At 38.1% G+C, this 21,918-nt stretch overlaps 1 protein-coding gene across 13 annotated transcripts in view; it reads left to right on the top strand.

The window, feature by feature from the left end:
- The first annotated feature begins 9,263 nt into the window (after window positions 1-9,263).
- Window positions 9,264-21,918, top strand: part of LOC127808104 (probable inactive poly [ADP-ribose] polymerase SRO1) — a 32,138-nt gene continuing 19,483 nt past the window's right edge. For 12 of the 13 annotated variants that reach the window (XR_008024866.1, XR_008024870.1, XR_008024865.1 and 9 more), the window contains exons 1-3: window positions 9,264-10,427; window positions 10,526-10,764; window positions 10,886-10,974. Coding sequence is in view for 2 of the 13 variants with exons in the window: in XM_052346476.1 (XP_052202436.1) it covers window positions 9,328-10,427; window positions 10,526-10,764; window positions 10,886-10,974 (1,428 nt within the window). In the remaining 11 variants the exon portion in view is untranslated. The remainder of the gene's footprint in view (window positions 10,428-10,525; window positions 10,765-10,885; window positions 10,975-21,918) is intronic. The other variant, XM_052346477.1, reaches the window with a different exon arrangement.

The following is a 21,918-nucleotide window of genomic DNA, read 5'->3' as shown; positions in this document are numbered from 1 at the left end:
TGAATACAACAAGTTTCAATGCACCAAAAATGAATTATTCAATAATGATTTATTCAATTTATTGAATACAGCAGATTCCAATGCATTAAAAAATGAATTATTCAATTAATTGAATACAACAATTCTAATGTATCAGAAAATAAATTATTCAATTTATTGAATACAATAGATAAATATTTAGGAATAAAAAAATAAAAATATATATCTTAGACACATTAAACGGATAAATATGGTTAATGATGGTTTAAACATTAATTCTTCAAGCAAATAAATGGGCAATTGTATGTTGTAATTTCAAGAGTCATAAGATGCATTGGGTTGAATATGCTAATATGTGATAAAAAAGGTGAACAACCAATTTCGACCACAAATATTGTATACAAAGAAATCTTCCAAAATTTACTTTAATCACAATGAAATAAAATTGTTGTTTCTTCACTAATTTGTAATGTACATTTCATATTTTGAACTATTATTTTATACATATTTTTGTTGGATATTGTATCCCGTGCATCACACGAGTCAAGAACTAGTTGTATTTTAACATCAACAACAAATTTATGATTAAAATGGTATTTTATAACTAATGTGAATTGTCAAAAAAATTAAAATTAAAAATAGTGTTTTATTTTCTAAATCCGTTCAAAAAAAGATTCTAAAAAGAGTTAGAAAATAGAAATAATTATTGGTGGAATTACAATAATTCCACGTAGATAATTAAAAATTGTCAAAACATACTTTCATAATAGATAATAAAATATAAAATTAAATAAAATAAAATAATTTATAAAATCGGTGAAAGGAATTTGTATTGGATAATAAAATATATATATATATAGAGAGAGAAAGAAATTTAAATTTTAAAAATTGCCAAAATATATGATAATTTAAAAATATATTAAATGACATTAATTATAAGACTTAAATAAATAAGTTATTTTAAAATCAATCTTATTATAAAAATAAGACTTGATAAATTTAAATTTTAAAAATATATTAAATGACATTAATTATCATAGAAGAGATATATGGGTAATTTAGATTTATTTGTAAAATATTAGACAAATTTATTTAGAGGGAGATCAGATAAATTTATTTTTAAAAAATCAGATAAAAAGTCACGTGAGGATTTTTTCGAAGAAAGTTAAATAAATTTAACAAACATGTTAGAAAGGACAAACATTTAGAAAACTTTTCATATATAATTTTTTCTATCTCATATCCTGGTTAACAAACATTACTTAAAGGAATAAAAAATCACGAGCATCACAAATTAAAAGCATGAGATCCACAGTCACTAGATACATGGATCCATCGAAAAAAATAGTAATGATAATAATAATAACTAGGTCACACATGATAAGTAAAAGACTTTACGTTCTACAATTATAAATTTCATACTTTAACGACAACTATCTTTTTGTAATTTAAATAATTTATTATTCATGTACTATTCATTGTTATAAATTGTGTATTATTGTAATTAGTTTTCAGTGAAACATTTGGCACAATTCCATAAACACAATAAATTATGGATAGCAATTATGTCTAAATATTGTATTATTTCAAAATTTTGTACATTCACATCTTCATCCTTGTAGCTTGACATTGTGGTTATAAATTTGAGATATTTTTCAACATTATAAACTTTTGAAATTATACTTTAAATTGTAATATATGTAAAACAAAAGAAGTTACCAAAGATGATGGACTTTCTAGGTACAAGGAAAAAGCCCATAGCAGTCTAGATTTAATTTGAGGCTCCAAGGTGAATGAAAAGTTGGATCTATTTGAAAAGTTGGCCCAAGCCTACTCAAACAAGTACTAAGAATGGTCCAAGCCCATGCCCATAAATGGCTCTTTCAGTCTATCCAGAGAATCAAATTCGACCATCCACGTTATCTCATCTTAACCCATTCTAACATTTAATCTATTTATATAAAGGCATGGTATCTTAAGATCTAGATATGATATTTATTATGCATTTATTACATAACTATTATATCATTTTCAAGCATTATGATTTGACTTGAACGTTAGACGATCCATCAAAAAACCAAACCTTGCTCTCCTTTTTCACAAAAGCCAATTCAAACAAGCTTGGCCTTGAGAATTAATAGAACTACCTCAGAATCAAGAAGAGCTCTCAGAACCCTTATTCTCTACCTTAGACAACACTACTCCACCCCTCCTTGGACGATAACATTAAACCAATCCCTTGAACTTGAGGACCTTAAGCCTGAAGAGGAGCTTAAGTTGGAGCTCGAACTTGCTTTACTACTTGAGTTCATTGTTTCTATATCTATATGCTCTAAGAGAGAAGACACACCTAGTTGGTTGGAAGAGAAATAAGTTGAGAAACAAAGAATAAGGAGTTTGATTCTTAAAAAAAAAAAAAAAAAAGCTCAAAGAATGAAATGTGGGGAAACCCTAGATTACCCCCCTATATATAGCTCTCAAGGAAAGATCAATTGACGTTCTTTCTTTAGCCTTGATGATGTAGCAACTCCTCATTTGTCCCTTCTTTGGAGTAAAATGGTGGGAATAAGCCCATCTTCTCAAGTTGGAGGATTCCAGCTAATAGTCAAGTTGTCAGGGCCTGCTCTCGGATTACCCATTAGTATAGGAAATCCAAAAGAAGGTCCATTCAAAATGGATATAGATACAAATATCACTCAAAATTTGCCAAAAATTATTTTCATTCCCATATTTGCTCACTATCAATAGGAGCCAAAATAAATATTATACATCATTCTTTACATCATAAGCTCGGGTTTACAACCCATACATTTTAAAAATAAAAAGGCATCAAGGCTTTAAATACAAGATGAAACCTTCTAATCATGCCCTCAAACTACACCCATGGATCTTTGAGGCCAGGATATCTCTGTATACATCTATCCAAAACTCACTCCAATAATTATTTTCATTTTCCCTAGAATGACAAAAGAAGTAAGGGTGAGCCATAAGGCTTAACAAACATATAACAAAAGGGAAGCATCAATAGGTTCATATATGAAGGCATGAACAATTTGGAGCCAAATGAAAATCATTACCCGACATATAACATTGATTGGGTTCATGCCTTCTACACTTGACAACCATAACCTCACTGAAACACTATTTCTTCTTCTTTTTTTTTTTTTTTTATCAAAACATATTTTCCAATGTGAGCCATAAGGTTCGGCAAATGTATCAAAAACAACAAAAACTATATATGACTAAACTTCCTTGAACATCATTCATATCATGCCACATATGGACACACACCAATCCCAAAAGCATAGATGACACACAATCCATGTCATGTAGTTATATCACACGCTACCCAGCCAGAACATCAATGCATGGATGCACACATATGATCATTGGGGCCCACATAAGAAAATGCACTCAATGGCGCCCAAGATCCTATATACAAACCTGCAACAGCGAAGGGCAGGCTACCAAAACAAGAACATGAGCTCAAGACTTTCATCTCACATCCATCGTCATTGTTATCATGTGTCACATCACTCACAATCTCATCAACGTCACAAGCTGCTTAGGGCCTCCACCCACAGTCTTACACATCACAAGATTCAGCTGTTGTGGGCCTCCACCCACAATCTTACGCATCATAAGCATAAGCCAATTTCCACCACCACGCGCAAAAGAACTATGCAATGCAGCATATAAATAATGTAGTGGCTCTTGCAGCATTAACGTGATGACCAGACTCCCATAAGCCAAACATCAGGCCATGCTACGCCCACATAAGATTCCACACGCACGAATGCTCTAATGCATATGCTTGCCTAACATGCACAAGTTAGCACTCACAGGCCAACCGTGTCATGCCAATGCTCACGCTCCCATCATATACAAAGTATGACCCCCCCAATGAATGCAACCCATTTACGCTATTATCACATGAATCCCATGTATATACATATAGGTGTCTTCAACCACATCCTATCATTTTAGAGGATTGAGGGATATCAAAGGAAGCATTTAAAACAATTTACTTTAATAATTTTACTTGATTTGGATTAAGAAAAGCCTTAACCAACTCAAATCATAAACAAAATATATGATATTACATATCAAATCGAATCCCTTGAAGTCTAGTTTATGACACTTCAAACGAATCATAATTCTGACTTCTACATCAATAGTTATGACCAAAATAGGAAAGCATGCGCAGTGTAGTTAAATCGCGATCGAGTCGACTTGAGGGCAAATCCAAGTGGACTTGGCCCGAGTCGACTTGCCTGAAATCGAATCGACTTGACCTCCTGAACTAGTTGACTTGGCCAAGAATGAAGAAAACTCACCAGAAACTCACCAAAAATACACAAAATAGACACTAATCACCCAAAAACTCTCATTCTAACTTTCTAACCCACAATGTCATTTCATGAAATAAAATAGGATGAAATATACCCCATGGAGACTTCCAAAGGGACCCCAAAACCATCTCAAATGGAAAACCCACCAGTTTTTTGAGAAAAATAGAAAAAATTTCAAACTTCTTCAAAAATTATTTTTAGCAAGAAAATAAGTCACACAAGGTCGTATTCTTATATATTAAAATCGGTGAAAATGAAGAGTTGCATGAAAGGAAAGGAACAATAGAAAACTTGCAGAACTCAATAAAATGATGTAAGAAGAACTTGCCTCGTTGAAGCCTTCCAAAGAAGTCAACATCCCCACTTCTTGAAACTCCAAACAATGAGATAAATGGAAGGAGAAAAAGGAGAATAGAAGAAGAAGGAGAAGCTTCCGCCAGGAGAAGGACAAGAATGAAGAAGAAGCATTAAGGCATGGAGAGAAAGATGGGGAGAAGTGGGCTGCCAACCACTCTCCCCTCGAAAATTACCAAAATGTCCTCATATACACACACACAACACAAAATATCTCATGCCCAATTTTGTCATTTTGCTTCATTTTTTTCATTTCTTTTCTCCTTTCTTTATTCAATCCATTATGCCAATTACCATTTTACCTTCTTCTTTTTCTTACACAACATCAATATATAAACCCACTTTGGACATTTTGCATTTTTCTTATTTCTTTTTTATTTTTCTTATCAAACCAATTATGCAATCCCCTTTTTACCCTCACCTTTATTCAAAAAGCAAGCTCATTTTTTACAATTGACACAATTCTCATTTTCATTTAATTTAAAACACAATTTGTAATTGGGCTCAAGCCCAAATCAATAATTCAACACATACTTGGCCCAATGAGCCAACTTTATAACTTCATTTAATACAATAAAATTTTACATGGACCTAACCAATTTTCAAAGCCCAATCCATATCATTCCCGTTTATTTCATTACTCATTAATACATGGACTTAGGCCCAAGTGGATAACCCAATCCATTAAATTAAACACATGATTTACTTACATAAATTTTGCCACATAAAAATATTTCTTAACATTTAATTTAATAGGGCAAAAATTTTCAATTTTCACAAATAAAATATTAATAAACTCTTAGACCCACTAATAGATCATTACACGAGTAAAGCATTATGTGCCAGACTAAAGCTAAAAAGGCCTTGTCCTTAGCATTAATTGCTAAGGAGGTGTGAATTAAAAGCTTAACACACTTTAATCTCCACATCAATTGCAAAAGGGTGTGGCAGTTAGAAGCTGAACAAACCTCTTACATTACTTTCAAGCCTAACATTTAACTTAGGTCAGTGAATAAGGGGCAAGTGATGATGGACTCTCTACTTCCTTTGAAAAAGCCCATAGCAACCCATATTTATTTTAAGGACCAAGTTAGGTAAGGCCTAAAGAGCTAGGCTTCGTGAAAACCTAACTCAAGGCTATTCAAACAAGTACTAAAGGTCCAAGCCCATACACAATGTCTATAGCTAGCTCACCCAATCCATCTAGAGGATCAAATTTGACTATGCACATAACTTCATCATGGCTCATACTAACTTTTCAATCTACCTATATAGAGGCGTGGTATCCTAGGGTCTAGATACGATTTATTACGTATTTATTACATCACTACTACATCATTCTTGAGTATAGTGATTGATTTGAGTATCGTGGGATCCACTAAGAGACCAAACCCTACTCTCATTTTTTGCAAGAAAAGCCAATTTAAACAAACTCGAGTTAGAGGATTACTAGGACTACCTTGGAACTAAAAAGAACCCAAAAAGAACATGACTGTATCATAAATTAGGTGGTAATGAATCCCAAACCCTCATCACTAAGCAACAACATGCTGACTTGATTGGTAGCTCGGTATCATTAATTGGTGATGTAATAAATTATTAATAATAAATACATAGATCAACGAGGATTAGCGGTGGAGTTGCTAACACCTCCTTAAAACTTGCAACTACAATAGAAAATTGACCCAATATAATATTAATATGTCAACAATATACTATGTATTAGAGAGTTAGTACGAGGGAATAATGAAAATTAAAGTGGAATAAGGGTACAAAAAGATGACCCATAGCCATGGAACACTTGCCTTTTTATAGCTAGAGAGCCATTGTCATAGCAAGCATTGTCAAAGGGTCTTTTGTAGGGACACATTTATCCCTAATAGCCTATTTGGACATATTGCCATGGGAAAAAAGTGATTTTTAAATACTAAAAATATTTTTACCTATTTTTTATATTATTTGGCCAAAATTTAAAAATATTTTGATATGCCATAAGTCAAGTCTCATAAGAGTAAAGATCCCAAAACGACAAAGCATCAAGCCTATGAAGATGAAAACACCACAAAACTCAGGAAACTGCTCAAACTATCAACAATCTCCTAAATCTTGTCGACAGTTTTGAAGATTTCCAGGAGACTATTTGGAGACTGTCGACAGTTCATAAAGATTTCAAAAAAAATGTCTTAGAAATTGTTGATAGTCTTCTGAGACTGTCAACAGTTTCGTCGGATTAGATTCTCCTAAAAGATTTATGACAGTCTTAATAAAAAGACTAACAAGCAAGGCTGTAGAAGACTAGAAAGCCTCTTTGAAACCTCTCTATCTTGCAGGAAAAGTCCCAACTAATGTGCAAATATAAAGTAAAAAGTTCATAAAAAAAACACATAACGGATAAGCCTTATTTATAAAAAAAATCCAAATCCTAATTGATTTTGAAATACCATGGATATTTATTCTCAAACTCCAAATTCCTTTATAAATAAAGAGTTCTTGTTAAAAAAAAAAAAACATCACTAATACTGATTCAACAATTCTATAACTTCTTTAAGCATTCTCAATAATTTGACATAAACATAATTTGACATAAACATTGAAGTGGTCACTTAGGAATTGCCCTACACCCCTTAATATTGTTTTCTTTTAAAGGAATTTACTAGATTGAAAATAATTTCTTAACACAAATTATATTATTGTATTTAGGCATATAATTTTTTATTGTTAACAAAAACAAAAATTTATTAATAAACAAAATTAACCTTAATAAACATATAAACTTATAACTATTGTCCTTCATATTGAATATATATATATATATATATATAAAGATACATATCTAAAATACCACAGGAGCAAAAACCCCAACCATGGGGTCCGCGGCCGCCGCGGCATTTGTTGTCGCCGCTGCTTTACTTTTACTTAATATATGTGTATATATAATGTATTTTAATGTAAAAAAAATATAATAAATTTTTTATCATTTAAAATAATATTTAATCATAAAATTTTAAAAATTGAAAGTATTTTAATATACAAACAGTATTAAGGATAAAAGTGTTTTTGTTAATATTCTTTTTGATAATTTGATTATTAAAATATTTTGACACACATATAACAACATTAAAAATATTTTTAAATAATTTGATCAAACACAAAATTAGATTAATTTTTACAATACCAAAAATTTTACAACAACTCTACCAGACCAATAAGAAATCACCACGCGAAATTCTCTCTCTCTCTTTCCCACCTATTATGTTGGAACCCTCTCTCCCCCACTAACGATAACGACAACTTTTTGTGGAAGAATGAAGATCATTTTTGACAACTTCGAGTTGTCCAATCCGTTGTTTCTAACATTAACAACTAACTCTCCACTGTGAACCATTGTTGCCACATTGCCATTAGTGATAGGCACAACCACCGCCTTTTCGTCATTTGTCTCATCTCTTTCCTTGTCTATGGCATCGACATCAACATCAACACCGATCACCATTTGTCCATTTATCATTGTCCCTGCTTCTTTTGTATTTCTTTGCCTATTTTGTGAAATAACAAAAAAAATTGAGTGCTTAAATAAAAAAAATACAAGTATAAGGACAAAAATATGTATTTAACCTGTGAATGGAGGCTTTATTAGCATTCCGAAGTATCGTCAATATTAATCGTTGGATTGTGGTGACAATATGTAGTAGGATGGATATACACTAGACTCGAGAAAACCATCATCCCTTTTCTTTCACTCAGAGTAAGAGACAAGCATGCATGCATTGATTCGATTGGCTAGAAATTCTCTATTTTATGAAATTATTTTGTATGAATCTTTAAGAACTTTTAAAATTACTTTCCTTAATTAATATTCTAAAAAATGTACATAACAAGTTTAGATATTAAATAAATTTCATTTCAACTCTTGTAGCAGTGACATTCTCAACAACCAATCAAAGTTTAGGTCTATTTGACGGTTGAGGCCGAACAGATTTTTGGGTGTTAATTATTTAGCACGCATAATTTATGAGTTATTATATATATTAAGGGAATTTAGCCCATGGCTATAAGGATAGTAGACAATAGTTTTAAAAGATAAAAGAATGGAATCAATCTCATAGTGGTTATTTAAGTATAGAAATGAGGCTGGGTATTTGATCCCATAACAGATCCAATCAAGATGGTTCATATTATTCTCCTTTCCAGAAAAGTCAACCTAATTGTCAATGCAAAAGGGGGACAATTATTATTATTAAGAATGTTTAAAATTGAATTAAACACACTTAAAAACTGCCTAAGTTTCCAATGTGGTAGTCAATTTAACACCCAAAAAATAGAAATAAAAATAACTGAAAAGGTGGACTTTCTTTTTTCTAATGTCTAATTTAATTTGGGCCGAAGAAACCGCCCGTGGGCCGGCCCAGTAAGGTCGCCATTAATTCACAAGGGCTATTTGACTTAAATTACGCCAATGTCCTTGAGGCCATTTAAATCCGCAGCTCCATCGCCGATCAGATCGAGGCCATAAAAGTAAATTCGCTCACTTCTCCACTATAAATACGGAGGCGGCAAATCCATGTGTTTCCAGAAGGTCTTGTCAGTGTACTCGATTTCCGAGGCTTCCCTCAGTTCTACAGTGAATTTTCGGCGGACGGTTATGGCATCGAACTCCAAGGGGAAGGCATTGGTGAGGCCGGAGGGCGCCGGAGATAAGGCTGGGGTTCACGCTTCCAGCAAGAAGTCGGCAGCGGAGGCGGCAGCGGCGTCGATCCCTGTGAGTAAGGTTAAGTGTGAGTATGATTGTTCCGATACTAGGTTTTTAATTGAGAACTCCTCGAATTTCAAGCGAAGTGGTCCGCCGGTTCGCTTGATGGGCTACGTGGATGAATCGTGGGATGATTTTCCCTTCCAAGTGGTGAATTCAGTACGGAAGGGGTTCGTGGAGGGGATGCCGGTCGTGGAGGTCGGAATTGGGGGGGTTCGGTACTTGTTTGATTTGTATCGCATGTTGCATGTTGATTTGGAGAGTGGGAGTTGGAGGTCGATCGCTTGGATTGATGTTCACGGCAAATGTTTCTTCCCGAAAACCTTTGTCGGTGCCCCCGAAGGGGTTAGAAATGTTACCGGTGAACGGAGGATTGAGGTCGTGGGTGTTTCCAAAAGTCCCGATGTTGAGATTTTGAATGTTAATGCTGCCAATGACTTGGCTAATTCTGAGATTCTCAAGATTGAGATTGGGATTAAAATCGCAGATAACTGGGATTTCTCTAAGAAGAAGAGAGTGTGTGTGGAGATAGGGCCTGAAGAGGATGAAAAACTGATAACCGAAGGTCACTCCGTGAATGAAAACTTCCTTGGAGTGAAGAGGTTGCGAATTGCTACGAACGACGTGGAAGTAGAATCGCCGAAGTGGCCAAAGGCGAAGAAGCTTGTAGAAGGGGCGAGAGCTTATAATCGTGTGAGGAACTTGTTTCTTTCTGGGATAGGGGATTTTGAACCCTTCATTACGATCACTGCAATTCATCAGTGGCTCACGGGTCCGGCAGAGTGTGCCCGATGTAAAGTTTTCTATAAGCAGACGGAGATCACTAAGGCTTCCAGGGGGGACGCCAAACTCTCATACGCTTGGTACGGGACATCGGCCAAGGGTGTGGAGAACGTTTTAAGTCACGGATTTGGGATGCCCAGTAGGGTTCCTGCTTCTGAAATTCATGGAATTGGAATCTACTTGTCTGCGCTGTCCTTCCCTCTTTTTAGGTACTACTTACATAGTTATGCATTCTACATCTAGGAAGGTTGCTTTAGCTACGATTTTGTGAGTTGCCTAATCCTATTATGTTTGAATTGGGTTGTAGTGGTAGGTTATCAGAGGATGACAACGGCGAGAAGCATGTTATCTTGTGCGAAGTTATATTGGGCAAATGTGAGAAAGTTCAAGCTGGTTCCTCTCAGCTATATCCTTCCAGTAAAGACTTTGATACTGGTGTGGATGATCTTAAGAATCCCAAGTGGTATGTGGTGTGGTGTGCTAACATGAATACTCACATTGTTCCCTATTGTGTTGTGAGTTACAGGTCTTTTTTTTCTCAGCCAGGTAAAAGAAATGGTTTTATTTTGTTGGAATTTGTTTCTCTTTTTCAATTTGAGATGCCAGATTTTCTTTCTGTATCTTTTAGGCCGGTCTAGAGTATCCTTATTTGTTAAGTCTGTTCCAGGTTTTCTTGCAGAGCTAGTCTTCAAGTTGGGGGCTTCTCTTTCTTCTGAGAGAATGCAGGAAGTTCAAAATTTATGCAGTGCATACAAGGTAGGTTAAGCTTCCTGTGCTGCTTGACTGGTTTTAATAATTGCCCAGTTGCTCAACGGTTTTCGTGTCTTGCCAAATTTGGTAAGACCTACAGTTGTCTAAACGGTCACACCCACTATTATAGTTGTAAAGGATTGTCATGGCATCTTTTGACTGGTGCAACACCTTTACAGTTGTTGCATAACACCCGGTAACGGTTGCCTTAATGGTCGGGCCTACTATCATGTTTGTAAAAGATTGGTATGGCACCTTTTTGACTGGTGCCACACATTTATGAGTTTTTTTTTTTTCAAAATTCTAGCCTATTTACAGTAAAATTTTACAAAATGAATCTCCAACCAAACTTATTCTCAAAACAGACCGTCATATTAACTCCACCTTATCGTCCAGCACAGCAAAAACAAAACATACAACAGGACAAATCAAAACCACTAAGAGGGTTTCTGCATTTGGGCAGAAACCGCAATCATGGTTTCTGCCTTTGGGCAAAACCATAATTCTGGTTTTTTTTGCCTAGCCCAACGGAAAACACAACATTTGCAGTTTTTGACAGAAACCGCAATTGGATTTTGCACGTGGTTTTATGCGGAAATCACAATTGTGGTTTCTGCCCAAACTGCAGAAACTGCATTAACAGTTTCCATTTGTCACGACCTGGATGTAGGCAGATATCCAGGCCATTAATGCAGCCGATTATTACCTAATTTCAGTCTTATTTTCTGTTATTTATTTTTCTTTCTGTATTTATAATTTAGCATGAATGGTAACTTACAGTTGTGTACAGTAACTGGCAGTTACCATCCACTTTCCTTCCCACTACTTTATTCCTGAAAGAGTGGGCTGTATCAGCCACTCGAGAGATTCGTTTGGCATTCATTGGAAAATCAAAAAGTTAAGTTTATCTCTTCTCCCTTCATTCCTGTCCCTATTCTCTCTCTATTTTCTCCCTCCTTTCACTCTATTTTCGCCTTCTCTTTCAATTCTTTCATCAAAAAAGTTGTAGTCAGGCCGGGTTCCTGACAACTTGGTATTAGAGCCACCCGATTCTCGGCTAGTCCAGTGACCCTTAGCAGTGACTCCGACCCTAGCAGTTACTGATTTCAGGAGCAACTCAGGGCAGTTACTGGCTTCAAGAAGAGGAACTGAGGCGGTTACCGATTCACTAGAGGTAGTTGTGTTGACTGTCAGAGTTAACAAGAAGAAATTGACCGTGGAAATGGCAGAGGGAACTCGCTTGAAGTTGGTGGAAGCGAAGTTGAAGACCATGGAGTTTGGGTTTGCGGTAGACCTAGGAAGAATTGAGCTGTTGCCGGGAGGACAACACGACCACCAACATTGCCACCAGAGAAGTAGTGCAATCATTGGAGAAGAAAGTTGCTAGCCTTGGCCAAAGGGTGGATGGGCTATTGAAAATGTTTTCCAAGATGCCCCAGGTCAGCCTGTCAGAAGACTTCCCTCCCAAAATCGTTTCAAAGACGATCTTGACAAGAGTAGGCACTTCAAAACCAACCTTGACAAGAGCAGGCATTCTTCCTCATGCTTCTCCGCCACAGGAAGATGAGGAATAGCCGGAAATAGATCCGGCAATACAGGTAAGGGGATCCTGCCAAGATCACCCACACATACCTAGGCTTGAAATTCCCATGTTTGAAGGTGTTAAACCAAGGTGGTGGGTCTAGAGGTGTGAAAGGTTTTTCCAGCACTATAATGTGGCTAAAAGGGTAGAGAATAAACCTTGCAGCATCCTATTTCAATGACAAGGCGTCATGTACCTAGGGTTTAGCCTAGGATTGGATCGTCAATCAAAAGGATATGATGGAATAGACTCAAGAACAAAACATTGGAGAGGAAAAATGGACAGAAATTGGGGGAGGATGTAGAGAGAAATGATGGAGAGCAGTAGAGAGAAACAAGAGGGAGAATGGAGAGAATTGTAGAGAGATCAAATTTTCATTTAATCAATTCGAGCATAATCAATTCAACCTCAGCTGTGGCTTATATATAGCCTAATAGCCTTCCACATACTCCTATGTGCAATATAATAGCTGGTCTAACTGCCTATAGAATAGGACAAAACCCTATAACAGAAAGAAAAGAAATTACAATTATTGTATATTGCATGCCAACTCCTACTAGTATATTTACTAAACTATCCTTGGGGTCATGACAATTCTTCCCTCCTTAAGAGAGTTCTTGTCCCTAGGAACTTGCCGCAAGTAGCCATGTCTCTTCACCTAATTCCAGCCTTCTCTATTTGTTTCATTCCTCTTTCCTTCTTTCTCCTCCTAGGCCTCTTCTTATTTGTTCTTAAGTTTCCAAGATCCATCCCAGGCATAATTTGGCTTAGAACTGCAATAGAAGCAACCTAATCGACCTCAATGACTTTAGGTTCAAATCTGTGAGTGCTTAATGAAATAGGAGATCGAAGCTGCAGAAGGTTCTTGTCCCTAAGCAAGTCCCTCACCTGAAAGAAATTTGAAAGAGGCAAAGGAAAGGTGGATTCAATCTTGGATGGATCATTAGCTGACTTAATTTCTACTCGAAGATGTGAATGTAGCTCATTAATCGTCTTCCTTTCAACGTGACCACACAAATATCGAGAAATCCTCCTCATATGGAGGTTGCCCAACAAACAAACCATTTGCCCCTATTGTTAATTCAACCACATCTTCTTTCTGTTCCTCGAAATATTCCCGAAGCTCACTCTCAACATTACACTATTCCCGAAGGGGTACTAGTGTAATATGGATTAGATTGGCAATTACAACACATGGGTCTAATTCAAATGTAATCCAAATATTGGCGCCAAGGCTTGGTAATTATATAACCAACCCTCGCGGCCATGAGAAGCATCTTTGGAGAATTCAATTTATTCAATTTTCCCTCTCAGCTTCTCTCTCTTTCTCTCTCTCCCCATTTCTCTCTTTCCTTCCATTCTACCAGTTCTTGCTCAATTCTCACTAAATTGTGAGCGAACTCTCTCTCTTATTAGAATTACATTCTGACAATTTGATATTAGAGCATCATCTTTGGGCGATTAGAGTAAGAGATGGCTAACGAGACTCGGATGAAGCATATGGAATCGCAACTCCATCAAGTATCAACTACGATAGGGGAGATACCGAGTAGGATAGAGGCGTTGGAGAATTATGTGGATCGGAGAATTGAAGGAGTGGTGAATGTGTGGCGCGAGGAAAGTAGGTTGCAGACGGTGAGGTTGGAAGAGCAAATGAGGGAGCAGGGTCAGGCCCTCAGAGATCAGATGCAACAGTTTGTTCTGATGCTCACTCGCCAAACTTAGGTACGGATTTCACCTAAGTTTCTCCCGAGAGATAGATCGGAGCCAATTTTACATGGCCAAGGGGGTGACCCCTGATCGAAGGGATTGGCGGAATTGGAGGTTGAACCATAGGTGATGGAGGAGAATGTAGGAGTTAGGAGGCAAGGCCACGGAACCGGAACACATCAGACCAGCTTCCCTATGCCTAAGATGGAGGTACCTCTTTTTGATGGCCAAAACCTGAGGTGGTGGGCAAGGCGCTGTGTGAGGGTGTTTAGCCTGCACAATGTGGCTGAAATTCAGAAGGTGACACTCACAACTGCTTATTTAAATGACAAGGGAGATGCGTGGTATCTAGGTTGGAGTGGGTAAAGGAAGAGTGCTCCTGGGAGGAATTTGTGGAAGGATTATGTGAACGGTTTGGGGAGAAAGGAATGTTGGATGTGGTTGAAGAGTTCAACAAATTGAGACAAGGGGATTGGTGCAAGCCTATCAACAAAGATTCAAAGAGTTGAAGGCCCTTATGTTACTCTCGAATCCTACCCTTATAGAGGGGTACTTTGTGTCAAGCTTCATTAGCGGCTTGAACGAAAAGGTCCGTCTGACAGGCAAGATGTTTCAACCCAAGACTGTCCAACAAGCAGTGGAGTGTGCCAAACTTCAAGAGTTGACAATGGAAGCATTAGTCAAGAAGCAAAAGGGTGTAAATAAAGGGTGGCAAACGGTGCCCTTGCAACCGAATAGCAGAGGATGGGGAAGGAATGGAGGAACCATTGGTTCAGGTAGCAAAGGGTTGGCAGCCCTCCTAGCACCTTTCCAACCAATTCAGGGAAACTTGGCGGAGCAGAGGCGATTGGCAGGCCTCTGTTTCAGGTGTGGAGACAAATACATACCCGACCACCAATGTAAAAGGCAATTGTTACTACTAGAGGGGGCAAAAGAAGTGGGAAAAGAAGAGGACGAAAACATTCTGGAAGAAGATGGGGAAGAGGAGAAGGTAGAGATCACCCTACATCCTCTAAGGGGAGTGGTGACCAATAAAATTACCAAGGTGGAGGGAAAGGCAAGAGATAGCCGTTTGATGATTTTGATTGATAGTGGAAGCACTCACAGTTTCTTGGACGAAGGGATAGCAAGAATATTGAAGTGCAGCCTCATGGGGACTCAACCCTTGTCAGTAATCGTAGCTAACGGCCAGAAGGTTTTGTGCAAATCCGCTTGTGTTGGGTTCTGTTAGCAGATGTAGGGGGAAGACTTTGAGGCTGACCTACCCCTACTGAAGTTGGGGGGATGTTATATGGTCATAGGAGTCGATTGGATGAGGGAAGTCAGCCTCATTTGTTTTGACTTTAACAAGATGGAGGTGACATTTGAGAAGGGGGGAAGGAGGATAACCCTAACTAGCAATGTGGAGACAGGAACATGTAAGGTGATTTCTAGCAAAAGGCTACATAAATTATTCAAGAGCAAGTGCACACAAGTAGCCCGGCTCTTCTTGGTACATGTCGTGAAAGGGAAGGAGGACACAGAAGATGAAGGGCATTACATACTGAATTCGGTGGAGACCATGCAAGCTCCTTGGGAGGTAACTCAATTAAATTCTCTTAATTTACTCTTAGATGAATTTGGGGACTTGTTTGAGGAACCTAAGTCTCTACCACCCCTAAGACCAATAGACCACACTATCAACCTCAAACCCAATGGTGAGCTAATTAACATCCGCTCATATAGATACCTTCCAAAACAAAAGGCTGAAATAGAACGCATGATCAAAGACATGCTAAATACTTATGTTATACAGCCAAGCACCAGCCCCTATGCCTCTCCTTTGCTATTAGTAAAGAAGAAAGATGATAGTTGGCGGTTTTGTATTGATTACCGCCAACTCAATTCCCTAACCATAAAGAATAAATTCCCTATACTTATTATCAAAGACCTATTAGACGAATTGCACGGAGCTAAAAGTTTTCTCTAAACTTGACCTTAGATTGGGATATCATCAAATTATAATGCATCCCAATGATATCCACAAAACTGCCTTTAGAACCCACCAAAGACATTATGAATTATTGGTCATGCCCTTTGGGTTGACCAACACTCCAGCAACGTTCCAAGCCTTTATGAACCAAATATTCGAACCCTACCTATGCCAATTTATCTTGGTATTCTTTAACGACATTCTGGTATACAACCCTACCTTTGCCAAACATCTAGAGCACTTAAGGACCACTCTACAAGTCCTCCGATTCAATAAATTGTATATTAAGAAGTCTAAATGTGCATTTGCATAATCCCAAGTGGAGTATCTTGTCCATGTCATTTCAGGAGCAAGGGTTAGCACAAATCCCTAGAAGGTGGCAACAATGATGGCATGGCCAAGACCTATTAATGTGAAAGCCTTATGGGGGTTCTTGGGCCTCACAGGTTACTATCGTAGATTTGTCAAAGACTATGGCACTCTAAGTAGACCATTGACAGAGTTGTTGAAGAAGGAAGGATTTCACTGGAATGAGAGGGTCGAGGAAGCTTTTGGAAGGTTGAAAGCTGCCCCGAGTGAGGTACCTACACTGAGCTTACCCGATTTTAATTAGCCTTTTATACTAGAAACCAATGCGAGTGATAGCGGGGTAGGGGTAGTATTGATACAAGGAGGAAGGCCTTTGGCTTTTATCAGTCAGGCATTGGCCCCTAAGCACTTGGGTCTCAGTGTCTATGATAAGGAGCTTTTGGCTGTTCTAATAGTTGTAGAGAAATGGCGGCACTACCTTGAAGGAGGGAGGTTCATTATAAAGACAAATCATGAGAGCCTTAAGTTTTTGTTACAATATAAACTTCATACCCACCTTTAGAGGAAAGGCATGTCAAAGTTAATGGGACTTGACTATGTTATTTAGTATAGGAGAGGCCAAGAGAACAAAGAAACCGATACTCTATCTCGTTGTGTGGAAGAAGGGGCCTCCGCTACTATCACTGCAATTACTCTGGATTGGTTCTGGGAGGTAACAACTAGTTACACAAAAGGAGAGTGGATCAAGGAGCTGATGGAGCAAATGATCCTAGAACCAGATAGCAAACCAAGTTATTCCTTGAGGAATGGGCTGTTGAGATATAAGGACAGAATACTAATTGGTGAGGATGAGGCTTTCTGACAAAAGATCATAGAGGCGCTACATGATTCCCTCGTGGGTGGCCATTTAGGGATACAAAACACTTACAACAAGATTAAACAACTATTCTTTTGGCCAGGGTTGAGGAGAGAAGTGATAAGAGTATGTGAAGGGCTATCACACTTGCAATAGGTGTAAACATGAAAACATCCCTCTCCTAGGGTTGTTGCAACCTCTTCCCATTCTTGACCAAGAATGGACCCACATCAACATGGATTTTGTAGAAGGTCTGCCGAAGTCAGAGGGTAAGGACTGTGTGCTAGTGGTGGTGGATTATATGACCAAATATGCCCACTTCTTGGGCTTAACACACCCTTTTACTGCACAGGAGGTGGAAAGAGTTTTTTTAGATCAGGTGGGCTTGCATGGGTTGCCTCATGTGATTGTGTCAGATAGGGACAAAGTCTTCACAAGCCTCCTCTGAAAAAAGCTAATGAAATCCCTAGGGACGCAGCTACACATGTCATCCTCCTATCATCCAGAGACAGATGGATAGACTGAAAGGACCAATAAATGCCTTGAGACATACTTAAGATGCGTGAGCCTAATGCATTCTACCGGGTGGCACAAATGGCTCTCCCTAGCTCAGTGGTGGTACAATACCACTCCACACTCCTCTTTGAAGATAACACCGTTTGCAGCACTATATGGATACAAACCTTCTCTCTTACCACTGAGAGGAAGCCATAGTCAGGTAGCTACAGTGGGCGATTATTTAATTCAGAGGCAGCAAATGTTGCAGACCCTAAGGAAAGAGCTAGCCAGTGCCCAAAATCAAATGAAGCAATATGCAGACAGGAAGGGGAGTGAACGAGTCTTTTCGGTGGGAGACGTGGTTTATCTAAAATTGAGGCAAGCCCAATTGAAGACTTTAGCCCCTAAGTCAGTTACTAAGCTGGGTCCCAAATACTACGGGCCTTATGAAGTGATAGCCAAGGTGGGACAGGTGGCTTACAGACTCCAACTTCTAGAGGGATCTCACATACATCCTGTGTTTCATGTGTCACTCCTCAAACCATCCCCGGGCACTAGTCTAGTTAGTTATATCCTACCCTCAACATTACAACCAGCACAACAAGAGACGGGGCCAATAGCTATAGTGGACATGGGAATCATCTACAAGCATCAGACGCCGATTACTGAGGTGTTAGTCCACTGGTATAATCTCCACCCTGAAAACAACACTTGGGAGTACCTCCCTGACCTCCTGAAGCAGTTTCCTAGGGCAGCCGGACTTCTTCGACTTACTTGAGGACAAGTAATGTTTCTAATAGGGGGGAATTATCACGAGACTATTATGTAAATAAGGAGACTACTAAGGTAGAAGGGTAAGGGGTACTAGTGTAATGTGGGTTAGATTGGCAGTTACAACACATGGGTCTAATTCAAATGTAATCCAAATTTGGCGCCAAGGCTTGGTAATTATATAACCAACCCTCATGGCCATGAGAAGCATCTTTAGAGAATTCAATTGATTCAATTTTCCCTCTCAGCTTCTCGATCTCTCTCTCCCCATTTCTCTTTTCCTTTAATCCTACCAGTTCTTGCGCAATTCTCACTAAATTGCGAGCAAACTCTCTTTCTTGTCAGAATTACATTCTGACAGGTGGACTCAAGACCTCCTGGCCCAATTATTAGGTAGCCTAAGTAGTACACCTGGGTAAACCTTATCTAATGGCATCCTCAAGTTTAAGGGAAAAATGGTTATTGGTGACAATGAGCAGCTTAAAAGACAAATTTTGCTGACTCTACATAGCTCACCGCTGGGGAGACATTCAGGTATAAGGGCTACTTTTCGAATATTGTGACAGCTTGCGAAATATGTCAACGTTGCAAGCAAAACAAATGGCTTATCTGGGTCTACTGCAACCACTAGACGTCCCCAGTTAGGCTTGAACTCGACTTCATTGAGGGGCTACCTAAATTGGAGAAAAAAGATGTGATTTTAGTGGTAGTGGACAGGCTGTCAAAGTTTGCTCATTTTTTGAGCCTTTCTCACCCATTCATTGCACATGAAGTCACAAAGGTATTTCTAGATGCAGTAGTTAGTTTGCACGAGATGCCACAATCTATTGTTTCTGATAGGGACAAAGTGTTTACAGGTGAATTTTGGCAGGAACTTTTTAGGGGTTTGGGGACAGGGCTACCCATGTCAACAGCTTATCATCCTAAAACGGGTGAACAAACTGAAAGAGTCAACCAATGTGTGGAAGCCTACTTGAGATTTATTTGTTTTCTAAAATCAAAGAGCTGGCATAAGTGGTTATCTCTTGCCCAATGGTGGTACAATTCTAGTTACCCCAACTCAATTAAGATGCACCCCTCTAAGGCTCTTTTTGGTTTCAAACCTCCACTGTTACTGGCCATTGTACAATTTCAACGGTGAACCAATACTTGCAGCAAAGGCAAGAAATGCTGGGATTGCATAAAGAGGAATTGGCTAAGGCCCAAAACAGATTGAAATAGTACGCAGATCGTAAAAGAAGTGACAGGGAATTCGTGGTGAGGGATTTGGCCTATATTAAGGTCAACAATGCCCAACATAAGTCTTTTTCTTCTTCTCCTATCTCCAAACTTAGTCCTAAATATTATGGTCCTTTTCCAATCATAGCGAAGGTTGGTTCTGTTGCTTGCAGACTACAACTACCTGACCACACTACCATACACCTGGTATTTCATGTTTCCCTACTCAAGAAAACAATTGGCTCCCGGGATGCTCCTAACATAGAATTGCCACCTATACATGATGAGTACCAGGCGGAGGTGGAGCCCTTGGCTATCTTGGACAAACGGGTGATTTATAAGTATGCCATACCCCTTACCTAGGTGCTGGTTTGTTGGTCACATTTGCATCTGGATCATACTACTTAGGAGTACTTACCAGACTTGCTGACTAGTTACCTCAGACAACTCGCTTTAATTCTTGAGGACAAGAATGGTTTTAAGGGGCGAGAAAGTCATAACCTGGATGTAGGCAGACATCCAGGCCATTAATGCAGCCGATTATTACCTAATTTCAGTCTTATTTTCTATTATTTATTTGTCTCTCTGTATTTATAATTTATCATGAACAGTAACTTACAGTTATGTACAGTAACTGGCAGTTACCATCCATTTTCCTTCCCACTACTTTATTCCTGCAAGAGTGGGCTACATCAGCCACTCAGAGAGATTCATTTGGCATTCATTGGAAAATCAGAAAGTTCAATTTCTCTATTCTCCCTTCTTTTCTCTCCCTATTTTCTCCATCTCTTTCAATTCTTTCATCAAAGAAGTTGCAGTCAAGCTGGGTTCCTGACACCATTTTTCCAAAATTGCCTTTTCTTGATTGTGGTTTTGATGTGATAGGGAGAGTTTTATTTTGAGGAAAAGTTTGGTTAGGGTTTTAGTTTCAATTTTTTTTTTTGTAAATAGGCTTAAATTTTGGAAAACATCCATGCATGCATTCGCAGCTGTCACATAACACCTACTTATTGGCCATCCCTCAGTTTAGGACAAATCAATGGAAGTTAGGTTGATTTAGTCCCATTATACTCATATCAAGTAGATTTACATCTTTCAAGTGCATATTTGTGGATTTGTGCCATGATCTATAGGTTTTCAACCTATGCCCTCACCCAACATACTTCAGTTATTATTTGATGGATTTTCTTTTTCCTTTTTATTCTGTCCTGGTTTCTGTTTTTTATTTGTCAGTTAGGTGGATTTACATTTGGGAGGAAATCTGAAGAGTGTCAGTGCACAGCATGGTAGATAAGTGCCTGTGTTTCTTAGACTGATACTGACATTATATCTGAAATTATCAATTATATTCAATAAAATCTGTAAAGCTCTGGTTGAGGACTAAAATATTGTAAAATATATAAGTATATCCAGTAGAACATCATATGTAAAAAAAATTGACTAGAATCATTTTAGTCCTCAATGTCGTTTTGAGAATTCTGTCAAAGATAGAATGAAATCCACTATTGTGTCTTCTACTGTTGTTAGAAAATCAAAACAGTAACTAGTATTGTTAGAGAAAACCAGAATTGTAACAAATGCCAAATCTCTTGCTAAAAGGCACAATGACACCTCTTGAAGATAGTCAGAGCTTCCCACTATGCAAGGGATTAGGCACACCTATCTTCGGGATTGAACTTAGCATGGATTTGATCCCGTGGTGGTTTCACACTAACCAATGGGAACCAAGTACTTCTTATTATGAATGTTATATTTGAAGGCAAATCTTTTGGACTCTTTTTTGGGTGGGGGGGGGGGGGGGGGGGGGGGGGTGTAAATGGACTCCTTACTTTATGAATGCCTTTGGCAGATCTTCCTATTTTATAGATGTCTTGAGAGTTCCTTTCTTATTTTTTGGTAAGAGAGTTCCTAGTTAACGTCTAAGTTTTCTAGTTAATGTATATCTTAATGTATGTCTTTTGGGTGGCCAAGTCTATTGGGTTTCCAACTTATTAACTTAAAACTAATTTGAATCATATACTTAATTGAAATCAT

The sequence above is a fragment of the Diospyros lotus genome, chromosome 8 (genome assembly GCF_014633365.1).
Source record: "Diospyros lotus cultivar Yz01 chromosome 8, ASM1463336v1, whole genome shotgun sequence".
Classification (NCBI taxonomy): Eukaryota; Viridiplantae; Streptophyta; class Magnoliopsida; order Ericales; family Ebenaceae; genus Diospyros; species Diospyros lotus.
The sequence above is the reverse complement of the archived record's forward strand: the minus strand, read 5'-3'. Positions and strand labels throughout refer to the sequence as shown.